This window comes from Chiloscyllium plagiosum, chromosome 6 (assembly GCF_004010195.1).
Source record: "Chiloscyllium plagiosum isolate BGI_BamShark_2017 chromosome 6, ASM401019v2, whole genome shotgun sequence".
NCBI classification, from domain to species: Eukaryota; Metazoa; Chordata; class Chondrichthyes; order Orectolobiformes; family Hemiscylliidae; genus Chiloscyllium; species Chiloscyllium plagiosum.
The window spans coordinates 69,598,663-69,613,142 of NC_057715.1; the positions used below are offsets into that span (position 1 = coordinate 69,598,663).

At 38.9% G+C, this 14,480-nt stretch overlaps 1 protein-coding gene across 1 annotated transcript in view; it reads right to left on the reverse strand.

Moving 5' to 3' along the window:
* The window catches only part of edar (ectodysplasin A receptor), a 95,120-nt gene that overhangs the window by 30,877 nt on the left and 49,763 nt on the right, over positions 1 to 14,480 (reverse strand). The window contains exons 4-5 of the mRNA XM_043692768.1: positions 13,092 to 13,217; positions 6,672 to 6,853 (exon numbers count right to left, since the gene is read on the reverse strand). Coding sequence (XP_043548703.1) covers positions 6,672 to 6,853; positions 13,092 to 13,217 — 308 coding nt within the window. The remainder of the gene's footprint in view (positions 1 to 6,671; positions 6,854 to 13,091; positions 13,218 to 14,480) is intronic.

Consider the following 14,480-nt stretch of genomic DNA (forward strand, 5'->3'; position numbering starts at 1 on the left):
GGACAAATGGCCCCACAGGATGCGAAAACAAAAGTAATTGGAGAATCTCCCCCACCATTGACTAAAAAAATAGTTCTACGGTCCATGGGGTTGAATGGATTTTACCAAAAGCTTGTGCCAAAATTTAGCAGTGTAGCTGCACCACTCACCAAATTGTTAAAAAAAGGCAAAACGTTTCAGCGGACAGTGGACTGTCAAAAGGCATTTGACAGCCTAAAAACTGAGTTAACCACTGTCCCACTATTAGCCACTCCAAATTACATGAAGCCTTTCAAGGTGGCTATTGATGTCAGTGATGTGGATGTCGGTGCGGTTCTCCTGCAGGAGGACGATGTGGGAATAGAAAGATTCATCAGGTATTTTTCCAGGAAGTTGAATGTTCATCAACAGAAATATTCAACAGTGGAGAAAGAGACTTTAAGTTTGATGTTGGCATTACAACATTTCAGCATTTCTATTATCAGCAAAACATCTGACAGAATCGTATGCACTGATTACAACTACAAATTGACATTTGTGGAAACATTTAAGGACAAAAATACCAGACCGTTTAGATGGACCTTGTTATTACAGCCATTCAATGTGACAATTGTGCATGTGGCAGGTCGCCAAAACATTCGGTTGTGGGGGGGTGTACCGCTGCCTGAATTTGCATGTGGTTGTGTGTGTTTGCATGTTTATACTTAGTATAGTGTATATGTGTGTATATTTTAGACTACTAACTGGGTTTTTGAAGGGTTAAAAATGAGGCCATCTTTTGGTATTGATGGTTCATTTTTTTAAGGGGGGAGGTGTCACAAAGCTAATTCTTATTTTTCTAACAGCCGTTCCTTGGCTCAGTGATACTTTGTCCTTGATTGTTTTCAGAGGGGTAATAAACCAGGCTGGGCTCCGTTCAGATGGGGTTTGGTGCAGAGACGAAAAGGATTTTGAGGGGATTTTTGTTTATATGTAAACAGATGAGATTCCAGGCCAAAATGGTCATGCTTTAGAAGTGACCTGTAGAATGAAAGGGGAGTGGTCATCTCTTTAGCTGAGCAGTTTATTTTTGTCCAGGACTGGTTGGGAGTTCAACAGTGAGCTGTGTGGAAACTCTCTTCTCTCACTTCTAACTTCAACCTGTAAGCATCTGACCCTTTTCTGTACTGCATTTTAAAAGGGTTTGCTCATTGGGACTGTTGTCTATATTTGGAACAGCATACTTAAGGCTAGTTTGGTTAGACTGGGTTCTGTAGGGGTTCTTTATTCTGTTCTTTGTGTTTCATTGTGTAATTTTGTGAATATATTTTTTGTCTGTTTTAAACCCGGTAGTTAACCTCGCTAACTTAATCCAGGTAATTTTCACTGTACATTTACTGAAACAAATTGCAAAATTATGGTTTGGGCTGCCTGCTCGAGGATGTTTTGAAAGGCCTGGCCTAGTCCATAACACTATTGAATCTCCTCTGCACCCATCTAGTGACAGTACATCCTTTCTCAAGTAAGGTGACCAAAACTGCACGCAGTACTCCAGGTGTGACCTCACCAGCACCCTGTACAGCTGCAACATAACCTCCCTGCTTTTAACTTAATCCCTTTAGTTAAAAATCACACAACACCAGGTTATAGTCAAACAGATTTAATTGGAAGCACACTAGCTTTCAGAGCGCCACTCCTTCATCAGGTGATTGTGGAGGACACAATTGTAAGGCACAGAATTTAAAGCAAAGGTTTACAGTGTGATGTAACTGAAATTATATATTGAAAAATACCTAAATTGTCTGTTGAGTCTTTCATCTGTTCAAATATCATGATAGTTTCACTTCTTTCATGTGTAAAGCACAAAATATTTTTTTAAAAGTTGCATCCTCAGGTTAGCTGTAACAATTGATGTTAGCTAAACATTATGTTGAAGGTGTTAGCCCCCTGTGTTCTCTGTCTGTGCCATGATGTTTAGATTGATTCTAATCTAAAAAGTGAGATAATAGGGTTTTACATGAATCCATGCAGTTTTTGAGCAAAGTACAATGTAACTCTGCAAATACAAATTCACCCCACAAAATATATGTTTACATGTGGGTCTTTGTGTCTGTCTGTGTGTGTCTGTCAGTCTGGGTTGGGGGTTGTGAGTGTGAGAGAGAGTGTATATGTGTGTGTGTAGTGAGTGTAGAGTGTCTTAAGTCTGTGAGGGGGTGCATGTGAGTGTGGGAGTGTGCGTGTGTGTCTGAGGTGGGGGCTTGTGAGTGTCTGTGAGAGAGAGTGTATATGTGTGTACATGAGTATAGAGTGGTCTAAGTTTCTGAGAGGATATGGGGTATGCCATTTAGGACTGAGATGAGGAGAAATGTTTCCACACTGCAAGTGGTGAGCCTGTGCGAGTCTGTGCCAGAGAAAGTAGCTGAGGCCAGAAGATTTACTATTTACATTAATGACTTTAACTGATGGGACAAAGGTAATGTATTGAAGTTTAATGTCAATACAAAGTTAGATGGGAAAATGTGAGCAGATGCAAAGGGATTGCAAAATGAGCACAGGAGATTCGGGAACATGATTGAAATGTATAAAATTATGGAGGGCACAGTTAGAGTAGACAGGAAGGAACTTTTTTCCTTGATGGACAGATCAATGACTAGAAGGCATAGGTTTAAGGTAAAGGGCAGGAGGTTTATAGGGAATGTGAGGAAAACCTTTCTCAACCCCAGAGGGTGGCGGGATCTGGAACTCATGGCCTGTAAGGGTGGTAGAGACAGAAACCCTCATAACTGTTGAAGAAGGGTGGTAAGGGAACTATAGACCAGTGAGCCTGATGTCAGTGGTGGGCAAGTAGTTGGAGGGAATCCTGAGGGACAGGATGTACATGTATTTCGAAAGGCAAGGACTGATTAAGGATAGTCAACATGGTTTGCACGCAGGAAATCATGTCTCACAAATTTGATTGAGTTTTTTGAGGAAGTAACAAAGAGGATTGATGAGGGCAGAGCAGTAGATGTGATCTATATGAACTTCAGTAAGGAATTCGACAAGGTTCCCCATGGGAGACTGGTTAGCAAGGTTAGATATCATGGACCCATGGGAGACTGGTTAGCAAGGTTAGATATCATGGAATAAAGGGAGAACTAGCCATTTGGATACAGAACTGGCTCAAAGCATTTTGGGAAAGCAAATCTTAGCAGGACTTATACTCTTAATCGTAAGGTCCTAGGGAGTGTTGCTGAACAAAGAGACTTTGGAGTGCAGGTTCATAGCTCCTTGAAAGTGGAGTCGCAGGAAGATAGGATAGAGAAGGCGTTTGGTATGCTTTCCTTTATTGGCCAGAGTATTAAGTACAGGAGTTAGGCTGTCATGTTGCAGTTGTACAGGACATTGGTTAGGCCACTGTTGGAATATTGCATGCAATTCTGGTCTCCTTCCTATCGGAAAGATGTTGTGAAACTTGAAAGGGTTCAGAAAAGATTTACAAGGATGTTGCCAGGTTTGGAGGATTTGAGCTATAGGGAGAGGCTGAGCAGGCTGGGGCTGTTTTCCCTGGAGTGTCGGAGGTTGAGGGGTGACCTTATAGAGGTTTACAAAATCATGAGGGGAATGGATAGAATAAATATATATTCTTTTCCCTGGGTTCGGGGAGTCCAGAACTAGAGGGCATAGCTCTAGGGTGAGAGGGGAAAGATATAAAAAAAGACCTAAGGGGCAACCCTTTCACACACAGGGTGGTACGTGTATGTAATGAGCTGCCAGAGGATGTGGTGGAGGCTGGTACAACTGCAACATTTAAAAGGCAATGGGATGGGTATATGAATAGGAAGGGTTTGGAGGGATTTGGGCCAGATGCTGGCAGGTGGGACTAGATTGGGTTGGGATAATGGGTTGGACTGAAGGGTCTGTTTCCATGCTGTACATCTCTATGACTCTAAGTATCTAGATGTGCGCTTGTGATGCCAAAGAATACATTGCTGTGGGCCAAGTATTGGGAAATGGGATTAGAATAGATAGGTGGTTGTTTCTGACCAGTGAGGAATCAATGGGCCCAACAGTATTTTTCTGTGCTGTAGATCTTGATTAGTAAGTAGACAAGAATGCAAATATAACGCAGAAGAATGTGGAGCTTTCTACTTTGGGAGGAAAATGGAAAAGCAGAAAATCTTTTAAATGGTGAGAGACTGGGAAATCTTGGTATATGGAAATAGCTTGTACTTGAGTTACAGACCGTGCAAAAACAGCAAACAATTGGGAAGGAAAACGATACGTTAATAGTTTCTTCAATCGAACCTTAACTTTCACTGTTTGATTGGCAGTGTTATGAGAATGTAAGCAGGCCAAGGCTCTTCAAGGGAAACATTGAATGTCTGATTTTTTTTTAAACTTTTATGAGGATTTCAAAAACTTCCCAAGTTACTGAAGCTGTTTTGTTTCTGCACCTTGTTAATAATGGAAAATACATAGAGGCAGCAAAATGGCAGGGGGTGGGGTGGGTCTGGGGGTTGGTGGTGGTGGATATGTGCATATTCCTTGTGTGATTAAAAGCAACTAATGTTAATTGGAGCACGTATTTCTTTACGGTTGGATTTACACTGGGTATGAAGGAAGGAGGTACTGTTGATCTGTAGAAGAGAACAATGGCTTTTCATGCGGATTGAGGAATTTAAATCAACCTACATGTGAAGTGAACCAGCTTCTGCTGTCTCCTTTTCTAGATGAATATTTCCCAGGTTAACATGGGATGGCGGGGTCATGGGTGGTGTGGAAGAGGAATGGGTCACATGGTGGTATGTGGAGGCAGCATGGGATTCATATTGGGGAAGGTTGAGGATATGTTTTTCAGTGTTCATGGTGCTAACAACATCTCTGGGGACTGGGTCAATCAGAGTTCGTGGCGGCAGGGTGGCTCGGTGGTCAGCACAGCTGCCTCCCAGGGCCACTGCCTCCGAGCACCAGAGAGCTGGGATCGATTCCAGCCTCAGGCAACTGTCTGTATGGAGTTTGCACATTCTCCCCATGTCTGTGTGGGTTTCCTCCCACAGTTCAAAGATATTCAGACTAGGTGGGAAATGTAGGGATACAGGAATGGGGTGGGTCTGCGTGGGATGCTCTTTGGAGGGTTAGTGTGCACTTGATGGGCTGAATGGCCAGCTTCCATACAGCGGGGATTCTATGAGATATTCAGGATTCTGGAACTGTAAAAGCCCCCAAAATTCAATAGAAGACAAAAATAAAGTTCAAGGACCAGCCTTCATGCAACTTAGCGGAGTGAGGGCCTTGACAAAATTGATGCTGGGAGGATGTTTCACCTGACTGGAGAGCCTGGAACACAGGATCTCTGTCTCAGTATCAGGGGGCAGCCAAATCTTTGGAATTCTGGAACTCAGAGTTATGGGTCCTCAATGGAGTCAGATATTCAATTCAAATGCTGATAGATTTTTGGCACCAAAAGGAATGAAGGGATATATAGATACAGCAGGCGGGTGCAGTTGAGGTAAAAGATCAGCCAGGATCTAATATAATGGCTTGGAACAGGCTCTAAGGGTTGGAAGTAAAATTGGTTGCTGATTTGTTCTGCTTAAGACAAATTTGATCCCTGTTAGTTCTCATGCCACCCTTGAAGTGGATCTCACAATTTGGATTTACCAGTAGCCATCAGTACTGACCCATTTATAAGGATGGTATCTCTATTGCAAAGTAGCAGGTGGAAATATCTATGTCAAATGTAGAAAACAGGATATGTTTTTCAGTGTTCATGGATGCATTCAACTTAGATACTGGTTATATTCCTGAAGCACACCCAATCTGATTTATTAAAGTGTTCTTCTATCAATATATGGCCTGTCCTATATGTGACTCCTCACATTCAGCAAAGTGGTTGACCAGTCTCTGAAATGGCCACCCAAGCAATTCAGTTATTTCTCAGAACTCAGTTCATTTACATATAAACATAGAGATTAGGAGCAAGAGTAGGCCATTCAGCCCTTCAAATGTGCTCCACCATTTAATATGATCGTGGCTGATCTATCTCATTTTCTCCCCATTTCCTTTGATATATTTAAAATCTAAAATAAAAATATCTCTATCTTAATTTCCACCCTCCCAAAGGTAAACAGAATTGGCATTAATGTTGGCCTTGCTATGAATGAGTAAACAAAAGGAAAGCTACTTTTGGGATTGCTGCAAATTTTAGGTGGACATGAATCCAATAACAAGAGAAAAGGCAAATCTTTGACATATCTGATCACGTATTCAAACGGTTTACTGTTCTTTTTTCAAGATTTATGTGAAAAATGACATACAGCTGAAACTAAATTTTTCCAGCAACTACTGCATATCTCTCAATATTCCTCTGTGGTCACCATAATGATGTGGTAGCCTACTTTGCACTTGCAATATCTTACTTCAAGAATCTGAAATTGCACCAGCCATTGTCCCAAATAATATTTAATGTTTACATGAAAGATAGAATAATTAAATATATGCCATATACATGGTGAAAAGATTAACAACCTGTGGCTAATAAAACCAACTGAAATTCCTGACAAGAATGTGTAGCAAATTATATAACCACCCACTGTAAACCCATCAAATGTGGCTTTCTGAAATTTCTTTGTCTATAATGAATCTCAGAATTTTAAAATGATACCAGTATTTGTCTGGTTTGGGCTGCAAACCTCCAGGAAAAACAGCATGTTTTAATAAACTATACTTACCCTGGGATACAAGGCCCACATTCTGCATCGGTCTCTACAGTGCCTGGTGTCAAGACAGTAGCCCGAAAGAATCCCTCACAATCTTTGTGTCTTCTGCAGATCTGATATACACCCTTTGAGAATTTGCCATTCTGGCAAGGTTGGCAGCCATAGGAATCATCCTTAACTCCATATCCACAGTTCTAAAAAGAATTCACACACATTAGAACTGTAGATGATTGGAATTAGAAAATTTGACTGGCCAAGGTCTGTATATGAGGAATGCAACTTAAGAAATAGGCCACCAATTTTACCAGTAACAACTCTCCCCTCCCGCCCCATACTGTAATACACTCACTCATTCCACTTGTTCGCTACTGATGATTATGAAATTGAATAAAGAAGTTTTGATTTTTCTTTACACCACAGACGTACTAGGAAGATGTGAAGTAGAATATTGTTAAAGATTATTTAATTTGATGTTGAGTATTGTTTAATTAGATTCAAGTTTGAACTTTTATTGCTGGAACAGCACAGCAGGTCAGGCAGCATCCAGGGAACAGGAGATTCGACGTTTCGGGCACAGGCCCTTCTTCAGGAAAGATTCAAAAATTAGATTCAATACAGGTATACTCAGTATATACATTTCTGGTACACTGTTTCAACATTGCTTTTTTGTTAAAGGCTGTAGCAACATTAAGTTTTATGGGACCATTCTACCTGAGTAGAATGGATCCTGATTCTTCTGAAATGCAACTCTGTTTTCAAAAGGAGGGTACCAGGTGTGAATCTAGGAATTCACTTTCAAACAATGACTGATGAAGCTCTTTGAGTATCTTATTATTGGACTAAGGAGGGCTCAAAAGCAATTTTCAAATTGGATATTGCCACATCCTACTGGTCTGAAATTTAATGGTGTAGAGATATCAGGTTTATTGCAGGAGCTGGAATATTTCTGTTCAGCCTGAGTTTTTTTTGGCACCACGAGTTGCGCCGTAAGATTGGGCACAGTACCATCCAACTCCTCTGAAATCCAGCTTCTTTTCTCGAATATGACAATGGTAGGTTCAATGATGACTGCTAGCTACCTTTTGATGCTCTAACTAGTATAACTACCTCCCAGCAGTGCTCAGCACCCCTAATTGGTAATAAGCTGACATTGAGCATAATTACGTCTTAATATTTAAAGATAGTGTCACATGAGGCAGCACGGTGGCTCAGTGGTTAGCCCTGCTGCCTCACAGCAGCAGTGACCCGGGTTTGATTCCACCCTCGGTGTCTGTGTGTGTGAAGTTTGCACATTCTCCTTGTGCCTGTATGAGTTTCCTCTGGATGCTGTAGTTTCCTCCCACAGTCCAAAGATGTGCAGGCTAGGTGGATTAGCCATGGGAAATGCAGGTATAGGGTAGGGGACTGGGTCTGGGTGAGATGATCTTCGTGGGGTGGTGGAATCGATGAGACAAATGGCCTGCTTCCACACTGTAGGCATTCTATAATTCTATAAGCGACATTGACCCAGCATGGTTTTCAAACCAGAAATCATCCAGGCATTATTTTCAAATTGGGGTGGGGGGAATCTAAAGTCCCGAAACATTACAAACATATCCAGAAGTTGGTATTGAAAAGCTGGAAAATGAATCAAGCCCTTCATGATATCAGAGCCTGTTAGGTGCTAAGGCAAATTCATAGGTGATTGTGGCGCTCCCAACTCATTGCTAATCAATAGGATCAGAGAGAATTAAATTTTTTGGCCTTTGTTACACATTATTGAAGAGTAGCAATAAAACTATTCACATGGTTTCATACAGTTACCTACTTCTATGTAAAAGGCATAACAACTAAAGTGATGAGCTGGATTCAATGTGAATATTCTAAAATTGCGCTCAGTTATTCTACACCACTCTTTTACAGAAGTATCTCATTGTCTGCTTTACAGTTGGCATTTATTGAATATTGTGAAATTTCAGTATTTGCATGCTGACACAAGCAAAAACTACCGGACACTTTTACAGTACAAGTACATGTACTGTTTTAATGCAATGACAAGTGTTAATGGCTGTCAATCAACACCTTTTGCACTAAAATTGAACAACTTCAACTACAGAGTCTGATTTGTTTAAGTTGTGATTTATTTTAGGAAATGAAAAAAGTCAAACGTTTTTTCTTCCATTTCCTTCTCATCTTTTCTCTCTTAATCTAATTTTGCTTTCACTTTATGTAGCCTTTTTTAATGTAAGTGGCTTGATGTAGAAATCAACTCTTTTACTTCACCTTCCTTGATCCCCGATATCAATTTCACAGTCATTCAAGCTCATTAGTTAAAGAGATACATTTGTGCTTGTATTATTCATTCACATCCCAGATGACCTCTTTCCCTCACTGTGCTGCTACGAACGACCTAGCACAGTAAACTTAGACCCACTGCCTCATGTTTAACTAATTTCTTCCCTTCTGGTGTAATCCTTGTACCATGTTCTTGGACTATGCACTATTCATTGGCTGTTACTAGTCTTTAGTCTATTATTCCCTCTTTCAACTTCCTGGATTCCTGTTGTCACTGCCATAAAAGGCAATGACTGGCAATTCATGTGGAAAAATTCATGAAAATGAATCCACAACCTCTCATTCCAGAAAAGTGCAGGATATTCCAAATGTGCTGCTCAGTGCATTATGCCAGCTGATGATCTTCATAAGAAAATATTTTCCAATTTTTCTTGATTCATGTTCCCAAAATTATGTGAATGTATTTGCCTCTTCATGAAGATAAATCATTGAAATTCTATCATGAAAATCTCACTGCCATAGATAAAGTAGGAACAGAGGAGGTCCTTTAAGCTGAATTCAATAACATTGTGGCTAATTTGATTGTGCTTTCAGATCCACTTCCTCTCTGCCTGTATAACCTTGACTCCCTTGTCTATCAAAAATCTACTTAACTTGACAAAATACCATGACCCCATGTCAAGTGCTGTTTGAGGAAGAGAATTCCACTGACTAATAACCCTCTGAGAGACAAGTAAATCTCCTTATCTCCAAATTCTTTTTTAAACTTCTGGTTCAAATCTCCCGCACATGAAGAAACATTATCTTGATATCCACACTGTCAAGTTCCATCAGTATCTTCTATGTTTCAATGTGATCTTTTCTCATCTAGTAACTTATATGTTCCTTTTCTAAATACAATTAATCTGTTAGAGTGAATATAATCATGGTAACTTAGCAACAGTATGCCTGTGATTGACAAAGAATATTAAATATATTCAATCTAGAACAGACTTCAGCTTAAAAAAAAGTTGAATATGTTTAATTACCAATTGAACAAGCAAGAAGGAAGCAAATATGTCAAAGTACATGCACAAAATAGAAAAAAAACTGAATTCAAGCATGGATTAAAAATTGCACAAAACCATGCATTTGTTACATTTTTAAAATTATATCTTCACACTATGTTCACACATTTGACTTTTGTTCTTTTTTCAAATGGAGAAGTAGTTCATTGCATTTTTATTTTAAACTAATAAAAGTTCTTACATTAACTCAAATGGAAATGTACAAAAATACCTAAATAATTACAATCCACACTTTAATAAATCAGCCAAAGGCAGCTCCTTATTTTGCTTTGGGAAGCTTAAATGCATCTTTCACTATCTTTGAAAGTATATTTAAAAGCGAGATAAATCGGTTCTTGACTGTCAAGAGGATCAAAGGTTATGGGGGGACAGTGGAAGAACAGGGTTGAAAAACATATCAGCCATGATTGAATGGCGGAGCACACTCAATGGGCAGAATGGCCTAATTTCTGCTTCTATGTCTTATGGTCAATATCACTGTAATTGTAATAGAGATATCGTTCAGGGAATGCAAGATTCACAGGGCCAGCATTTTTCGTTTATCATTAGTTGCACAGGAGAAACTTATGGTGATCTACCTTTTTAAACTATTGCAGTAAAACAAAAATCAACCACCATTCATCTCAATGCCATTTACACGATCTTGCTATATAGAAAAGAATGCTGGATTTATTAGTTCTGAGCTTGTTTTGGATATGAAAGGCTCTATATTAATACAAACTGGTCTTACCTTTCAAAAAATTCAATTATGCTAGCAAAGGAAATTGTTGGTCATTACAAAATAATAGTTTGGAAGTAGCTTTAAAAGACTTAAATAGTAAAGTTCTTTTCAAATAACACTATTGATGAATTATCACAATTCACAAGACATGGGCATTAGGAAGAATTTTCTGTTGTACTTCTTTCATTTTGTACTTTAGGAGGAAAACATTGTGCGTTGCACACAATTGTTCACCAAGACTCTGTAATTTCAGACAATGCAGTCCTTGTTCTTGTAAGCAAAATACAGTACAGGATAGCCACAATTAATTCTGGGGTTTCTGAAATAAGGAATTTTGTTCTGTAAACATTTCAGATCATTGTTTTCCAGAGTTTAACAAGAAGTCTGTGTTAGTGAATTCTATGACAGAAATGTGATAAAACTGAAATCTGGAATTCATTATAATGATTCCAATCTGAGAGAACAAATACAGTTAATTGTAATGTGAGTCAAGCTTGTTAAGTTGTAAATGAGGCCCATGACCACTGATATTCCTCATAATAACCAAAATAGGTAACATTACAAACAGTGAATCGTAAAACAGAGCTACGGCAATAGTCTGTTGTTCATATCAAAATGGATTTGAAGGGATTAATTTTAAAATGACATGGTAATTTTCTAACCTTGGCAAATGGAATTGTAAAGTGAAGGTCCGGTATTCCTAATAGCAGAGCGGGAGGCATTGGTGTAATGGTATTGTTACTAGTTTAGCCATCCTAAACCCTTGGCTAATATTTTGGGGACATGGATTTGACTATGTTAGATGCTGAAATTTGAACTCACTCACCTTTTAATTACATTTTAATGAATTTTAATTATAGCTCATTAGCAGGTATGCAATTCTTGTCAATTATGAGAAAAAAATCCATCCAATTTTAATTGTCTCATTACCCTGATAGAAAGGATGTGCTGAAAATCAAACTTTACTATTCCACAAGTCATCACAAAAATGAAGTATGGGTAATTTAATCTCTAGGATTGTTAATTTGCCTAAGTGTGACCACTGTCTAAAATATAAAGAAACATGCATCAGGTTTTAACATAAACAAGAAAACAAAAAGCAAAATTATTGTAACAAACACTCTAACTTGTAGCAAAATGGATTATTAATTACTACTTTACAAACATTAACCACACCCCATTAAAATCCACACACGTATGCATTCATTCACAAATAGGTCAGACACAATAGACTAAATAACAGCTGGGCCCCTGAGGATGGTGGGCCCACAGGAGGATCAGTTTTTTTGGCCATGACTCCATTTCCTGGGGATGAGTGAGTCTCAGTGTCAATGCAGGCATCATATGTCCCAGAACACTGTGATGTGACTGTGAAAGCTGTATGGTCAGGACCTCAGTAATGCAGGAGTAGGCCATCCTCTCCCAGTGGTTATGAAGGTGACAACTGCTTTGAATTTGTATGGTGACATGCTCCTTCCAGGGGGTGACCTGCTTGGGACCTATCAATTATCCACCAACAAATGCGTCAGGACAGTGACCAATGTTGTGAAGAAGTGTCACTGGATCTGAAATGTTAACTCTGCTTTCTCTCCACAAATGCTGCCATTTTTCAAGCAATTTCTGTTTTTGTTTCTGATTTTCAACATTCGCAGTTATTTTGGGCTTCTTTTGTTTGCTAACCAGAAACCTGGCCATTAATAACTAGCTTCTTGACAAAAAGATGCAATTACTTCCTTACCCAACCCAAAAACCTAGTTGTTAACTCACACCTGGAAAGAGGTTTTCAAAATCACTGTCAGTTACACCATTACCTTCAGACTGAAATTAATTACTGATGGCATCGACATGATGATGGGGTGTAAAGGTTGGACTTAGAATCTGTTGTCAAGGAAATCACTGATGGGTTTTTATTTCATGACTTTTTGCACTTATGTGGGTCAAGGGTTCATGATACCAAAGGATTAATCTGGCCCAAATTTTATGATTGTGATATCAAAATTGCAAGTCAATAACAAGAAAACAATCAGAGGAATTACTATTCGCAACATTACTTGAATTCAACGTAACCCTTGAATTTTAGAAACTCCTTTATGTTCTAACGAGATGGGAGTACAAATCTGTTAATCAATGCTGGGAAAATCAGGAGCCAATCACATAAATTTATTCCCATATTTGATTCGCAGATTTGTGTTTGCTCTAGTTAAATTCCATAGGAGCTCTCAATTTCAAGACTCTTGCTTACTGTCCTGTTTAGTCAAATGCAAAATTATATATTTCTGATAATTTTCTAAGTGCAATGCAAGTTTTATGTGAAAGGATCAAGAAAAATAGTTTTAAGTAAAACTTATCTTATTTCTAAATGTAACTTACCGAAACAGGTTCTTCACCTGAGTGACATTGAGGACAGGCATGGCAAGACCCAGTTGTTTGGTTAAAATATTCATTCTCCCCACATTCTGAGGAGTAGTCAGCAATAACTAAAGAGATCAGGGATACCTGACATTCAAGAATAGATTGTTATCAGATTGCTAAACATTCCCACTACTAAAATATTCACATTTATTTCAATAAATATTCCTGAAGCAAATAAACTTTAAGACACAAAGTAAAATGACTTCACCATAAGAGTGCTGGGTTATTACTCATCGATGTGATAGATGTTAGGGCTGGTTATATCTATTCTTATGACTAATTCTGGAATCACAAAGCACCAAAGTTTAAAATCAGACATTACTTATAATTTACAGACAAGTGAGACTTTGCTAAAACACTTGCCTCAGGGGATAGACAAGATTCCTTGCAGATGCTCAGCTCATCCTGTTAATTTTGTATTTATGTGACTATAAACCTGGCTATAAATTATTGAGTTTGAGACTCATGTTAGTAAATTCCTGGCAAATATCTTGTGACTGCTGTGTCTAAGGTAAAATAAGCCAGTGGTCTGACTTGAGAGTTCACTAGAACTATTTAAAGAACATTGCAAAATAATTGATAAAATCTGAAAACTGTGTTGAAGCCATTACTGCATCTCAAAAACACCAGTGAAATTGTACCACTAAGATGGTAAGATAAACATTCAATTTACAATGCTTTTAACACAGAAAAAGAAAGACTTGCATTTATGTGATGTTTTCATGCCTACTTGACAACTCAAAGTATTGTTATAAGTCAATGGTTTACTTTTGAATCAGAGTCATGGCTGTAATGTAGAAAATGCAGCAGGCAACTAGAACAAATTCTCATAAGCAGCAAGGTGATGGTGGCTAGATTTTTCAATTTTCTTTGTGATGTTCATTTAGAGATGTATAAAAGTCATGACATCTATGTCAACTCACTTGTCTTTCTTCAAAACAATGCCAGGTGTTGGCTGTTGCAGGTTCCAGGGTTTAAATGTTTTAGTAGGGTCAGAGGTGGGGGTAAAAGAGGGGGAGGTGTGGCATTGCTTGTCAAAGATAGTATTACAGCGGTGGAAAGGACGATGGATGAAGACTCGCCATCTGAGGTAGTTTGGGCTGAGGTTAGGAAAGGAAAGGTGAGGTCACCCTGTTAGGAGTTTTCTGCAGGCCTCCTAATAGTCCTAGAGACATAGATGAAAGGATTGCGAGGATGATTCAGGAGAAGAGTGAAAGTAATAGGGTGGTTGTTATGGGGGACTTTAACTTTCCTGATATTGACTGGGAAAGCTATAGCTCGAGTTCGTTAGATGGGTCAGTGTTTGCCCAATGTGTGCAGGAGGGTTTCCTGACAATATGTAGACAG